The sequence below is a fragment of the Rhamphochromis sp. 'chilingali' genome, assembly GCF_963969265.1.
Source record: "Rhamphochromis sp. 'chilingali' genome assembly, chromosome: 3".
Taxonomy (NCBI): domain Eukaryota; kingdom Metazoa; phylum Chordata; class Actinopteri; order Cichliformes; family Cichlidae; genus Rhamphochromis; species Rhamphochromis sp. 'chilingali'.
Window position 1 is genome coordinate 38,971,390 of NC_137931.1, and position 13,067 is coordinate 38,984,456.

Below are 13,067 nucleotides of genomic sequence, written 5' to 3' on the forward strand. Positions count from 1 at the left end.
GAGAACAGGACAAATCAACAATTGACAATGACTAATTAATATTAAAAGCTGTAACATTATGTATTGTACTGTTACTATTTTTACCATTTCTTTTTGGAGCAACTGTAACCCACATTATTTCCTTAGGGATTAATAAAGTATTCTGATTGTGATTCTGATTGTTTCAGGATACATGACCTGCCATTATCCAATGACACATCTGCTTACCTCTATCTTTTGCTCATTTCTCTTCCTCTTTTTTTCCCCTATTTTTTCTAAACTGAGCACCTGATGGCTTTCAACTTTTCTTGTCCATCTTCCATTGGTTTTAATTTTGCACTCCAGTATGAACCTAATTGACCTACACCCTAGTTCACAGATTCACTTTGTCTAAGGTGTATTTCTGGAATTTCGCACAACCCAGGAACAAATCATGAATACATAATGGGCTTGGATTTACAACATTATGAATGAAATGTGCTCTATTTGGAAGCAGCCGGCCCCACTGCCCTGTCGACAGGTTGTGTGTGAGACTTTAAATCATCAAACTGTAAATTATAAATTTTAAATCGTTATTGATCCCTTTACCCCTGGTCCTAAAGTGTATATTTATTTTCTTACTCTTCTTATATTTGTTGTTTGTTTATTTGCACTGCTGTAACTGGAGCCTCGTCGTCTCGTCTCTCTATATACTGGACTGTATGTAGCGGAGATGACAATAAAGTTTACTTTGACTTCAGTGCGTGGGACATTGCGTCAACATGTGGTACAGGACTCAACTAATAAATGCTTTGTTGTTCAACATAATGAACATAAAGAACAAATCTACACTTCTGTAGCGAGGAGATCTGTTATATTACGAGGAGCAACTGTTAAACAACTGCACAGAATCTATGTGACTTGTAGTGTTATTTTTAGCGTTTGCTGGTGGAGGAGGATGTTGCTGTCACATGACCGCTCCATCTGAGGACCAGGAAGTAAGAGGGCGGTGCTTCGTAGGGCTGGAGGGCTGAAAAAACAAGGTAACCGCTATTGTATTATATCTCTGTTAAAATGGACACAGAGTGCATTTTGAATAAAAACCCTGACAGTGGTTTATACGAGTATTTCGCGGGTGTACGCACTCTTTTCGCCTGGTTTATGCAACCGGCGTCATTTATGCTAACAGCAGCAGCTAGCTTTGTCCAGCTAACAGACGCTAACCGACAGAGAGGACAGCAGGAAGGGTCACCGATGTCTCTGGGTTCAGGGCTGCAGTATTCACCAGCTGCCTCGAAAGCACGTTTATTTTAGTTTTTGGGGCACTGTGTTGTAGTTTTAATCGACGTCCTTTAAATATGTCAGCGTTAGAAATGCACAAAGACACAAAGCGACTATTTATGTGCATTGATGTAACCTCTTCAGTCAGGGATATGAAACTAAATGTACATCTTGACCACCCTTCATTTTGATCTTAATTGGGCTTAAAGTAACACAGCGTTTCAGAAAAAGAACATCATACCAACAGTAAAATGTGGTGATGGTGGTGTGACGGTCTGGGGCTGTTTTGCGGCCTCACAATCTGGAAGACTTACTGTGGTAAATGGACAGTAGAATTCATGGTTCTATCAAAACATCCTGAAGGAGAACGTCCGACCATCTGTTCGTGATCTCAAGCTAAAGTCCACTTGGGTTCTGCAGCAGGATAACAATCCAGAATACACCAGCAAGTCCACCCTTGAATGGCTTAATAAGAACAAACTTGAGACTTTGGTCTAGTCAAACTCCTGACCTGAATCCGATTGTGGCTGAATTACAACAATTCTGCAACAATGAGTGGGGCAAAATTAATCCACAGTGCTGTAAAACTTGCTGCCAGTTATTGCAAACACTTGATTGCAGTTGTTGCTAAGGGTGGCCCAACCAGTTAATAATAAACACCTTCATTTAGAAACTGAATTTTGTTTACTTATATTATCTTTCTCCAATATTTAATTTTATTTGATGATCTGAAGCATTTAAGCGTGACAAGCTTACAAGAAAATGGTAAATCGGGAACGGGGCAAACACTTTTTCACACCACTATATATAAAATAAAGAAATCAGTTTTTCTAGTATCCTGATGACTTTGCACTATTGTACCTACTCCGTCTTCTACATTAAAAGATCTTTATGGAACTGTCTTGGAAAAGGCATTTTTAGTGTCAGTTATACTTTTTACCTCGATAAATACAGGATATATAAATGTGAAATAAATATAAAATAATATAATAATATCAAAATCAAATAATTTTTATATGATACTACTTATCATTTTTTTTGGCACATCAGTTATAGTTAAGGCAGTGAAATGATGTTACCTTATTAAACTGCAGTGTGCATCCTGTTATTTCTTACCATTTGATACACAAAAATTTCCCAAAAGAGTATAAAAACCTCTTTGGGAGAGGCTAAACTTCTTTGGGGCAATCACCAAAATTTTCTGTATGAAGGAAATGATAAACTTTATTTATATAGCATTTTTCTTAAAAAGTAACAATGTGCTTCTAGGAAACATCCGATTAAAAAAAAACTTGCTTGGGCCAAGCTGCTGTGTTTTGGACCTGCTGTAGTCACCCAGGCAGTGACAGACTGATACTTGAATAAAATCTATTCAAGTAGTCCACTCAGGATGAAATTAAGGTGTGGATAACCATTCAAAGTCCCTAAAACAGACAACCAGCTTTAACTTTCCAAGTACCTGAAGTTGAAAGAAGCATTTATTTATGTCATGGTCTCTGTATGACAGCATCCATCATGACAGCCATAAAGCATGCTCTCCAGAGGGACATCTTCACACCCAATGATGAGCGTCTCCTTGGCATTGTTAATGTCTGCAAAGCAGGAAAAAAGAAGAAGAACTGCTTCTTGTGTGCTACAGGTAGTCACCATATAAATGGCTGTAAATAATGTGTAAGGATAAGAAGCCTTTTGAAGTAATTTTTTAAGTAATTGGTTTTTTTTGCTCTTCCAGTTACCACAGAGAGGCCTGTCCAGGTTAAAGTAGTAAAAGTGAAAAAATCGGACAAGGGGGACTTCTACAAGCGACAGCAGACCTGGGAGCTCAGAGACTTGACAGAAGTAGATGCCAAAGATGCAAGCAAGGTGAGAAATAATACATTTCTCTGACCTTTTTTTTGTGTTTTCACTTAGAAAACATGTTTTCAAAGCTGATATTGTTTTTTACTTTTATGGTTTAGGAAAATCCTGAGTTTGATCTTCATTTTGAGAAAGTTTACCGGTGGGTGGCCAGCAGTACAGCTGAAAAAAACTCCTTCATTTCCTGCATCTGGAAGCTGAACCAGCGTTATCTGAGGAAGAAGGTGGAGTTTGTGAATGTCAGTTCTCAGCTGCTTGAAGGTGCGTAAATAAATACTCCACCATTAGCCATCCCTGTGACGGCATGCCTCTTGCTACAATTTGATTGCATTTGCTTAAAGGTGTGTCTGTTTATCTCAAACCACTGCCGTTGACACTAGAGTGCACATATTTGAGGTAATCTAATATGGAAGTGAGAATTCCACCTGGATTTTTCTTTTTAAGTAAAATTTTTAATGGCATGTTTTCAAAAAGATTCTGCCTCTTCTCTGTTTCCTGGTTTGTGGTATGGTTTTCTGTGTTAAAGTCTTTCTTTATTCTCACTTTTTTCTCTTTAACTTTCTCTGGCCAGAACTTCCTAAAGCGGAAGGTTGGTAGGACTTAACTTCCCCCTCCTCGTTCCTCATGTGTTTTCATTACATCAAACCACCATTCTCACCAGAGACTTTCACCTCCTTAAAACTGCTGCTATTTGGCTCGTTGTCCTTAGAAAGTAAATAGAAATGATTCATTTTGTTTGTCTACAGACATTTAGATCATGTTTTTAATCTCCTTGTTTCCCATGTTCGTTCCACATTAAAATGACTGTTTGTATCAAAATCAAATTTACATACTTGTCCTCTGGCCTGTAGCTGTGTATCTGTTTATATTGTTTTGAGTGCCATCGCCTTAGAGCAAGAGCGTGTTTGAATTAAATCTGCATGCTTCCCTTGCACCTGTGTGGGTTCTCTGTACCTCTGATTTCTTCACACAGTCCAAAAGCATGCATGTTTAGTTGATTGGTGATTCTAAATTGGCCATTGGTGTGGAATTGAGTGTGAATAGTTGTATGTCTCTATGTGTTATTCCACCTCTCGCACTATGACAGCTGGAATAGGCTCCAGCTCCACAACAACCCTGAACTAAAAAAATTGGATGGAAGGACTCAGTTTTGGAGGAAATAACCAGTCTTCTCTTGATTATAATTGAACTAGATATCATGTGAACTTTGATGTGCACAGAATATTTTTGAAACAATCAGCAGTATACCTCTTTCTAGAAATCATGAGCCAATTACTCAAAAAAAAAAACAAGCGTTATAAACAGTTTGATGTTGGGACTATTTGCCTTTTGCTGTCTATACTGACCAAGCACTCTTACTTCTATTTGACATCATAGAGATACAAGAGTAAAAAAAACCCTCTTAATTGAGCATAAATGTACTTAAAAGCAAGCAGGTTGAAGCATGAGCCTTTGGTTTATCGGGTTTTCTAGCATATATATACTGACTGACTTATTTGAAACCTTTCTTAATGAGTAGCCACATCTGAAAATCGTAGGAAAGTATAATAGGTCTCCTTTCATGTGTAGATCCTGTGTCATTTTCTTGAGCCTTGAGCATGAACTTCTTCTCATGACTATGTGTGTACTTCCTTTTGTTGGGTGTAGTTTATCAGGTTGAAAATAGTTCCTACATGAAACTGCTCTTAACCTGGTGGGTACATTTTTTAAGTAATTGGATCATAATACTATGGAAAGATATTGATGCAGAGTTTTAAAATGTACTTATGTTGTTACCTGAGCTCCTCAAGGCATCTCTACAGCTGTTTATCTCCAAAACTGGGCAAGTCGCACTCTAGAGGCCAGAGTGAAAATATTTATATTTGATTTTGCTGTGAATTGTCCCTTTTCATACATATGGATATGTCAGTATATAACCTTAGTAATATATCCCACACTATTTAATGCACACCTGTAGTTTAATTGGAGCTAAAAGAAGTAAAGTACATTGTTAGTTCAGTTGTTTCAGCATACAGATTAATTATTACAGTAATTTCTTTACTTGGAAGCTGATAGACATGCTTCATATTTTCAACCTCCTGCCACTATCTAATATTGTTTTTCATTTGTTGCTCATAGTCATGCTACGCTTTCATCACTCATACAAAATAAGTACAGCTTTACTCTTAAAACCATGAAAGATCTGGGTATCCCTTACTCAGTGTAATTGTGCCTGTAGATGTTCTTTCAATAATGGAAGAAAACTGGATTGAGTCTGAAGATGCCATATCATGTGTTTTGAACTTTGCCACTCTACTTATGTCTCGCACATGTTTTTGTTCTCTTCTCCTGGGCTTAGAGTCTGTGCCAAGTGGTGAGAGCCAGAGTGTTGCAGGGGGAGATGAGGATGCTCTGGATGAATACCAGGAACTCAGCACCCGTGAAGAGCAAGACATTGAGAGCATGATGGTGACATGCGAGTACGCCATCTCCAATGCAGAGGCTTTTGCTGAGAAGCTCTTCAAGGAGCTTCAGGTTTTAGATGGGGTGAGTAAAGCCAGTTCATTGTCCATTTTTAAGAGTGACATCTGTTTAATGACCTAAAACCACTCTCATTAGTAATGAAAGAAAATGATAGTAATTATATCTCTTTATCTGTTCTTACAATAAGGCCAACATTCAGTCCATCATGGCATCAGAGAAGCAGGTCAATATCCTAATGCAGCTGCTGGATGAGGCACTGGGAGAGGTGGACACCATCGAGGGCAAGCTGAGCAGCTATGAAGAGATGCTCCAGAGTGTGAAGGAGCAAATGGACCAGATCTCACAGAGCAATCGTCTCATCCAGATCAGCAACACCAACAATGGCAAACTACTGGACGAGATCCAGTTCTTAGTGGTAAGAAGCACATTAAAATGTTTTCCAAAATAAGCAGCAAACTTTAAGCCTCAGTGGATCTGAGGGTATTGGAAATTTAAAACTTTTTGGGGAATGGCCATGTTGTTTTTCAGAGGAAGAAGAAGTAGTGAAGTAACGTACAAAAAGTCTTTTGGGGCGCCTTTTTAGTTCAGTTAATCACACGACAAGTAAAATTAAGGTGAAGCCACCCATGTCCACTTCATAGTCAAAGCAGACACACTCCTGATTTTTAGGACTTGATAAAGTTCAAAAGGTTGCGTTTATGAAATTCACTTTTAGAACCAGTCTAAAAAGGCCACTTGAGGATCAGTTGAGCAATTCTACTTTCAACCAAATTTAGATTTTGCTAGACAACGACACTTTGATTTGTGACTTTCATTTTGTTTTCCTTGTGTAGAACTACATGGACTTATCAAAGGGACACATCAGGGCCTTACAGGAGGGAGATCTGACATCCCCTAAAGGTATAGAGGCCTGTATCAATGCCTCTGAGGCTCTCCTGCAGTGTATGAATGTGGCTCTCAGACCAGGTAAGTTTAAAAATGACGTTTTCTTGATTACTTGCTGACTGGGTTGATGAGCCGGTGCTCTTTAAAAAAAACAAGTAATGAGATTAAAGTCTTGTTGTTTTCTTTCTGCAGGCCATGAAAAACTCATGGCTGTGAACCAGCAACAGCTCCTGTTTGCTGAACTGAGAGACACCTTTGCTCGCCGCCTCACGAATCATCTCAACAATGTGTTTGTTCATCAGGTAACAGGCATAGCTTGGTCAGGAATATATTTTCATTGTCTTATTCTAAACATTTAAAGAAGGAAAATCTCATCAGAATAAATGTCTCTTGAATCTCCCAGCACTACTGAACTGTGAAATTAAACAAGGTGTACTGATAACGTTGAAATTTGTTGGTTTCGTAAATGTTTGGCTGAACAAAGTAGTGTAAGCAGATTTAATAATGAAATGTTTTGGTATCCTCGTCCCTGGTCTGCTGTGAAATGGAGGACATCAGTCTATCCTTTGCTTTTCCAAGCTCTTTGTCTCTCTCTTTCTCCTCTACTGAGCTTTCTGTTTAGTTAAGACTTACTTCCTGGGCTTCCTTGTATCGTCTCCCTTCACCTATCCTTGATTCTCTGTGTATCCCACTTTGAATCATCCCACTCTGCTCTTTGTCTCTGTGTCAGTTCAACCACTTCAGTCACTTCAAAATGACCATCCCTCAGTTCTATAGGTCCTCCTGTCTGTCACTTCCAGTGAGTACCCTCACAGCAACCCCCACGTGCCCCATTTTGCTAATGTTTGAATTCTCACATATAACTCAAACATACATGCCATGAGAGCTCAAGCTTTTCACCATAGCACATTATGTATTGCATGGGATATATTTCTAACTACTGAACATCTCACATTTGATCTCAAAGCTGAAGAGGCTCTGTCCATCCTCCTCCTCCTCTGGCAAATGCCTCGGCTCAGGGCTCATTATGTTTGTGTGCTAACGTGGCTTCTTTGCTAATAGTCTCATATCATAAGATGCTGTGCCTGTCTGCGTGCATGTCTTGAAGAGACTGAACAAGCTTAGGGGAAAGTGGGAAGAACATCAGTTCGGTATCAAAAGAGATGCAGTTCAGGAAGTTGGCTGAGAATGTGGTGGCTCTGGAGTGTAAGAACGTCTTAGATTATTTACTTTAACATCATTTGGATATCCAGTACACTAAGGTAATGCTTCAGATGATTGTAAGAGGAAGCAGGCCAAGTCTTCCTTTTGCATAACATGTGTTTGCGTGCATATATGGAAAAATGCATATTATAACTTTTCTCCTGTAATGTATACTTCTGGTGAATATACTGCTAATGATTATCTGTTCTCACTGTGATCTTCAGGGCCATGACCAGAGCTCAACCCTGTCACAGCACACAGCTGAGCTGACCCTGCCCAAACACAGCCCTCTCCACAGGGACTTACTGCGCTACGCCAAGCTCATGGAGTGGCTGAAGAACACACACAGGGAGAAGTACGAAGGCCTGTCGAGGGTCAGTGCAGTGTTACTTTGCAAAAATACTTGAGAAACAGTTTGACATTTTGGGAAGTGTGCTTTTTGTGGGGTTTGGATAGTACAGCGGACATTTGTGAGCATTATTAATACAGTTAAAGAAGCAGAGAGTGGTTAAAAAAGACTAAGAAATAAACTAGAAGCAAAGAAAAGAGGAGAGAGCACATGATTCTTAGTATAATATAATGCTTTCCTAGAATGTATGTTTTCCAAAATGTTAATACACATTTTAGCTGTAACAAGTCGTAAATCTTAACAAATATTCTCTCATTTTTTTACAGACATATGTTGAATATATGAGCAAACTGTATGAGCGAGAAATCAAAGAGTTCTTTGAAGTTGCCAAAATAAAAATGGCGGGTACATCCAAAGACCCGAAGGGCAAGTTCGGTAAGCGCTATGATTCCCACGTTAAACTTAACATGAACTATGCTTGTCTTCCATCATGTAGTTCACTCAAAAGGAATGAATTTTGTTGCATTTCTTGACTGTTTTATCCTCTTCTTATATTATGTTCTCACACCTTTACAAACATTTCTGCACCATGTCTGGTACCAAAAGCATTACCAAAATCTTTTTAGAACAGGTCTCACAGCTCTGCATCCTTGGCAGCCTTCTTGATAATCCCTCTAGACACTTATTTGGACAGTTATTTTGAAGCTTTATCTAATGATCACGGCAGCATTAAAAACTGCATCTGTAGAATCACCAGTTGAATATGATTTTAAAAAACAAAACACTTGAAGATTTATGTGCTTTAGCTTTTAAAATAAGATTATAAATAGCTTTTTTCCCCCTGAAATTATTCTTATACCACCATCTTTGCTGTTGCAGGCTTCTCCATCTTATAATCTTATGCCTGCATCCAAAGTTTGTCTTTCAGTAATGTCTCCTTTTCCCTTTGCACAGGGACTTTACATGCTTTGTTTCTCAATATGTATAATCTGCACAGAACCCCTGGATGAGCTTAGGTTTTGGCAGATTTATAGGACTCTGCTTTCTGCACTCTGTATTAGCTTTTCCTTCTGAAAACAAAAACAAAGACTTTGTTTTCCAAAGGTTTTTTCGAGCTACTACCTAAGTCACTGTGGTGCACGTCAGCATATGTGTACATCTAACATCTAGCCTTACCCCTCCCATGCTGCATGTATTAAGCCTAACCTGTGTCTGTCTTTGATGCCCGCCTTTCTAACTGGCTGCAGCTACGCTTCCGCGGAAAGAGAGTGCACTCAAACAGGAAACAGAAAGTAAGTACGACATTTGAAATGGAGCTGTTCCACTGTCAATTTTCAACTGTGCTTCTGATCACTACATGGCTGTACTAAAATGAATCCTCTGATCAAACCCCTTTGCTGTTCCAATACAAGCCATTACCTCACCCTGTACCTGGTTGGTTGGGCTAAATCATCACAGTACATTACCACACATTCTGTAACAAATGCCAAAAATCTAACCATTTAATTTGATGTTAAGTTGGATTCCTTCACTGTAGAATTTTTGGAAAACTGACTTGTATTAGCCTTCCCACAAAACATAGCCATTAACTCATACCATATTTGTTGTGCTACATTAGGCCTACATGGCAGCTCTGGGAAGCTGACAGGCTCTACTTCAAGCCTGAATAAGCTCACAGTGCAGGGCTCCAACAGCCGGCGTTCCCAGTCTTCATCACTACTGGACATGGGCAACATGTCCGCTTCTGACCTCGATGTGGCCGACAGGACCAAGTTCGACAAGGTAACACTACCAGAAATTTAAGTGGAGTGGAAATAAAGCAACATGTGTGTACATCCTGAGAAATTACATTTATTTATTTATTTATTTATTTTTGTCTCTGCAGATATTTGAGCAGGTCCTCAGTGAGCTGGAGCCTTTGTGTCTTGCAGAACAAGACTTCATCAGCAAGTTTTTCAAGCTGCAGCAGCATTTGACAGTTGCACCCCCTCTCGCACAGGTATTTTTTTGATCACATACTGGAAATGGCTGTAACAGAAAGATCAAATGTCATCTAAATGAATTATAATACTTCACAACAATAGCAGTGCTTGTACTTGTGTGGTAGCATCTGAAACTGGAGCATTTGTTTCTCCTGAAAGCGTAGAATAAAACAGTGATGACAGATGTTAGCGTGTTATCAGATCCAGTGTCATTCATATATGCATCCACAGATGTTTGTTTAGGTTTGTCATGTTTGATCTCTTTTGTCCTGTCAGCCAGAGGCGGAGGATTTCGATGGAAGCTTGCCATCTAAAAAGCCTCCCCAGGCAGAACACAAACACTCCTTGTCATCAGAGTGAGTTCTTGCAGATCATTGCTAATATTTCTGATGTAATTTTTTATTTTTTTTAAATGCAATTGTTCGCTTCTTTTTTCTATTTCCAGGAAAGATATAGTGCGGCTGATGATGAATAAAATCTTCCAGAGCATCGAGACAGAGCTCAACAGCCTCATCGCTTTGGGCGACAAGATTGACAGCTTCCACTCTCTGTACATGCTGGTGAAGATGAGTCACCATGTGTGGACAGCTGAGAACGTTGACCCGGCCTCTTATCTCAGCACAACTTTGGGAAATGTGCTGGTGACTGTCAAGAGAAACTTTGACAAATGCATTGTGAGTAGTGCCTTTTTTGTTGTTGTTGTTGTTGACATCACTAAATTCAAGTCTGGTTAAGGAATATTATGTAGGTTTATTGAAGGCTGCCACACTATGTGTCTGTCTAATTTCTTAACTGCCTATCCAACTCCAGACCCACAAGCAACTCGGGGTCATGTGGAGGGGGGGTACACTCTGGACACTCGCCAGTCCATCGAAGAGACAGAAACACGCTCTGACATCCACACTTCCAGCCAATTTAGAATCACCACTTAACAAACACATCTTTGGCTTGTAGGAAGAAGTGAAAGTAGGTGAAGGAAAATCAAAAAGGCTGAGGGATAACATGCAAACTCCACAAAATAGTATAAAAGAGGGACAAAGTTTCTGGGTCTGAAAGGTAAGGGCAACACAGACGTGCCTTAAACCTGGAGTCACTAAAGTGGTAGAAAGCCTTGCAGCTGGGTGACTGTGGGTCAGGAATGGTTGTGCAGCACGGCTACTCATGCCTGGATATTGCATTCAGTGTTGTGACACCAAACACGTGAGTTTACAATGAAGTCATAAAGGCAAAGTGTAGTTTTCTGATGCTGAGGAATTTATTTATAGCGATCTACTCCTCAAAAATCATAACAGTAGTATCATTTTGTGAAAAGGCCAAGCAAAATTTTACTCAGAATTCATTTTCTGTGATAATCCAGGGCCTGTGGGAAATTACTAGTGTTGTTGTTTATTTGTTTGTTTTCAGTCAAAGGAGTCATTGCTGGGCTGAATTTGGGAATAAATTTTAACTTTCTTTCTTTTCTTTTTTTACAGTCTAATCAGATCCGACAAATGGAGGAATTTAAGATATCCAAGAAGAGCAAAGTTGGTATCCTGCCTTTTGTCACTGGGTTTGAGGAATTCGCTGAACTGGCTGAAACCATATTTCGCAATGCAGAGCGTCGAGGAGACCTGGACAAAGCTTACGTTAAGCTTATCAGGGCCGTCTTCATGAACGGTGAGACCACTGATCATTAAGCAAGTTTTTATTTATTGGAAAAGGATCATGTGAAGTTGATGTGGTGTCCTGGAATTTCTGACTTGTTTATTGTCTTCTCAGTGGAGAAGGTTGCCAATGAAAGCCAGAAAACACCACGAGATGTCGTGATGATGGAGAATTTCCACCACATCTTTTCTACGCTGTCACGTCTAAAGATTTCCTGCCTGGATGCAGAGAGACGAGAGGCCAAGCACAAATACACAGACCATCTACAGTCTTACGTAATCAATTCTCTGGGCCAGCCTCTAGAAAAACTGAATGTGAGAAGAGTTAAAGTGACCACAAAATTCAGTCATCTTTATTAGCCTGAGTTGGAGTATTACGAATATAAGCAGAGTTTTATAACAGGCAAACTGTCATCTCGCTTGCAGCATTTCTTTGAAGGAGTTGAAGCACGTGTAGCCCAGGGTGTTCGTGAGGAGGAGGTGAGCTATCAGCTGGCCTTCAACAAGCAAGAGCTGCGAAAAGTAATCAAAGAGTATCCTGGTAAAGAGGTGAAAAAGGGACTCGACAATCTTTATAAGAAGGTGGACAAACACCTGTGTGAAGAAGAAAGTCTGCTGCAGGTGAGAAAAAAACAGTTTAGGGGATTAAAATCATTGCATGCCTCTTCCTGCCTCTGAACTGTTGCACTTCCTGTCTATTCCTCTAGGTGGTGTGGCACTCCATGCAAGACGAGTTCATCCGTCAGTACAAGCACTTTGAAGATCTCATAGGCAGGTGCTACCCTGGCTCTGGGATCACTATGGAGTTTACAATCCAGGACATGCTGGAGTACTTCTCCAGCATTGCTCAGTCTCATTAATCTTGCTGCTATGCACCTTTCCTTAATGATTCATTACTGGCTCACACTGGCTGAAGATACACTAGCAATTTACAAACTACCATCTAATGCTTTTTGAATTAAGAACATTTCCTCTTTGTGTTTTTATTTGAATGAAAGGGAATTTGTACATAAGACAGTGCTAGGGATATTGCTGCATTTTTGTGTGTGTGTGTTTCGTTGAGATTTAACAACAGCTCTCTAAATACTTCTTGTTTGTCATATTTTTATTATTTTTTGATGCCATATGTACATAATAAATTAGCATCTGCACAACCCCTCCTAGTATTTGTCGCACATTTCTGTTTGTTTTACCGTTAAGTCAGGGGAGTGTCCTTGCTCTCGATACTGGATGAGAGCAGGGATAGGACCAGTGGTGGAGCGTAACTTTACTGAAGTACAATTTTAATATACTTTGTTAAAGTATATCTGTGTTATTTTGCTTTTTCTTTACAGTTGAATGCAAACATTGCATTTTGTACTGCGCACATTTACTTTAAAGGTTATACATCTCCAGCTGCATCAATAAAGTGATGTATACATACACTTGGTAGTGACTACTTTTGCT

The 13,067-nt window shown here is 39.5% G+C and overlaps 1 protein-coding gene across 2 annotated transcripts; it reads left to right on the top strand.

Moving 5' to 3' along the window:
- Window positions 1-893: 893 nt before the first annotated feature.
- exoc1 (exocyst complex component 1) lies at window positions 894-13,045 on the top strand. 2 transcript variants are annotated; one of them, XM_080879014.1, is made up of 19 exons: window positions 894-1,001; window positions 2,747-2,878; window positions 2,972-3,102; window positions 3,198-3,357; window positions 5,435-5,622; window positions 5,747-5,974; window positions 6,393-6,525; window positions 6,637-6,746; window positions 7,872-8,021; window positions 8,323-8,431; window positions 9,244-9,288; window positions 9,615-9,778; window positions 9,882-9,995; window positions 10,255-10,334; window positions 10,424-10,652; window positions 11,451-11,634; window positions 11,737-11,936; window positions 12,048-12,242; window positions 12,329-13,045. In XM_080879014.1, exons 2-19 carry the CDS (start codon window positions 2,755-2,757, stop codon window positions 12,479-12,481), a joined length of 2,697 nt encoding a protein of 898 aa, XP_080735140.1. In that variant the 5' UTR covers window positions 894-1,001; window positions 2,747-2,754; the 3' UTR covers window positions 12,482-13,045. The 2 variants fall into 2 exon arrangements, with proteins under 2 accessions (XP_080735140.1, XP_080735141.1); XM_080879015.1 differs by lacking the exon at window positions 9,244-9,288.
- The last annotated feature ends 22 nt before the right edge of the window (window positions 13,046-13,067 follow it).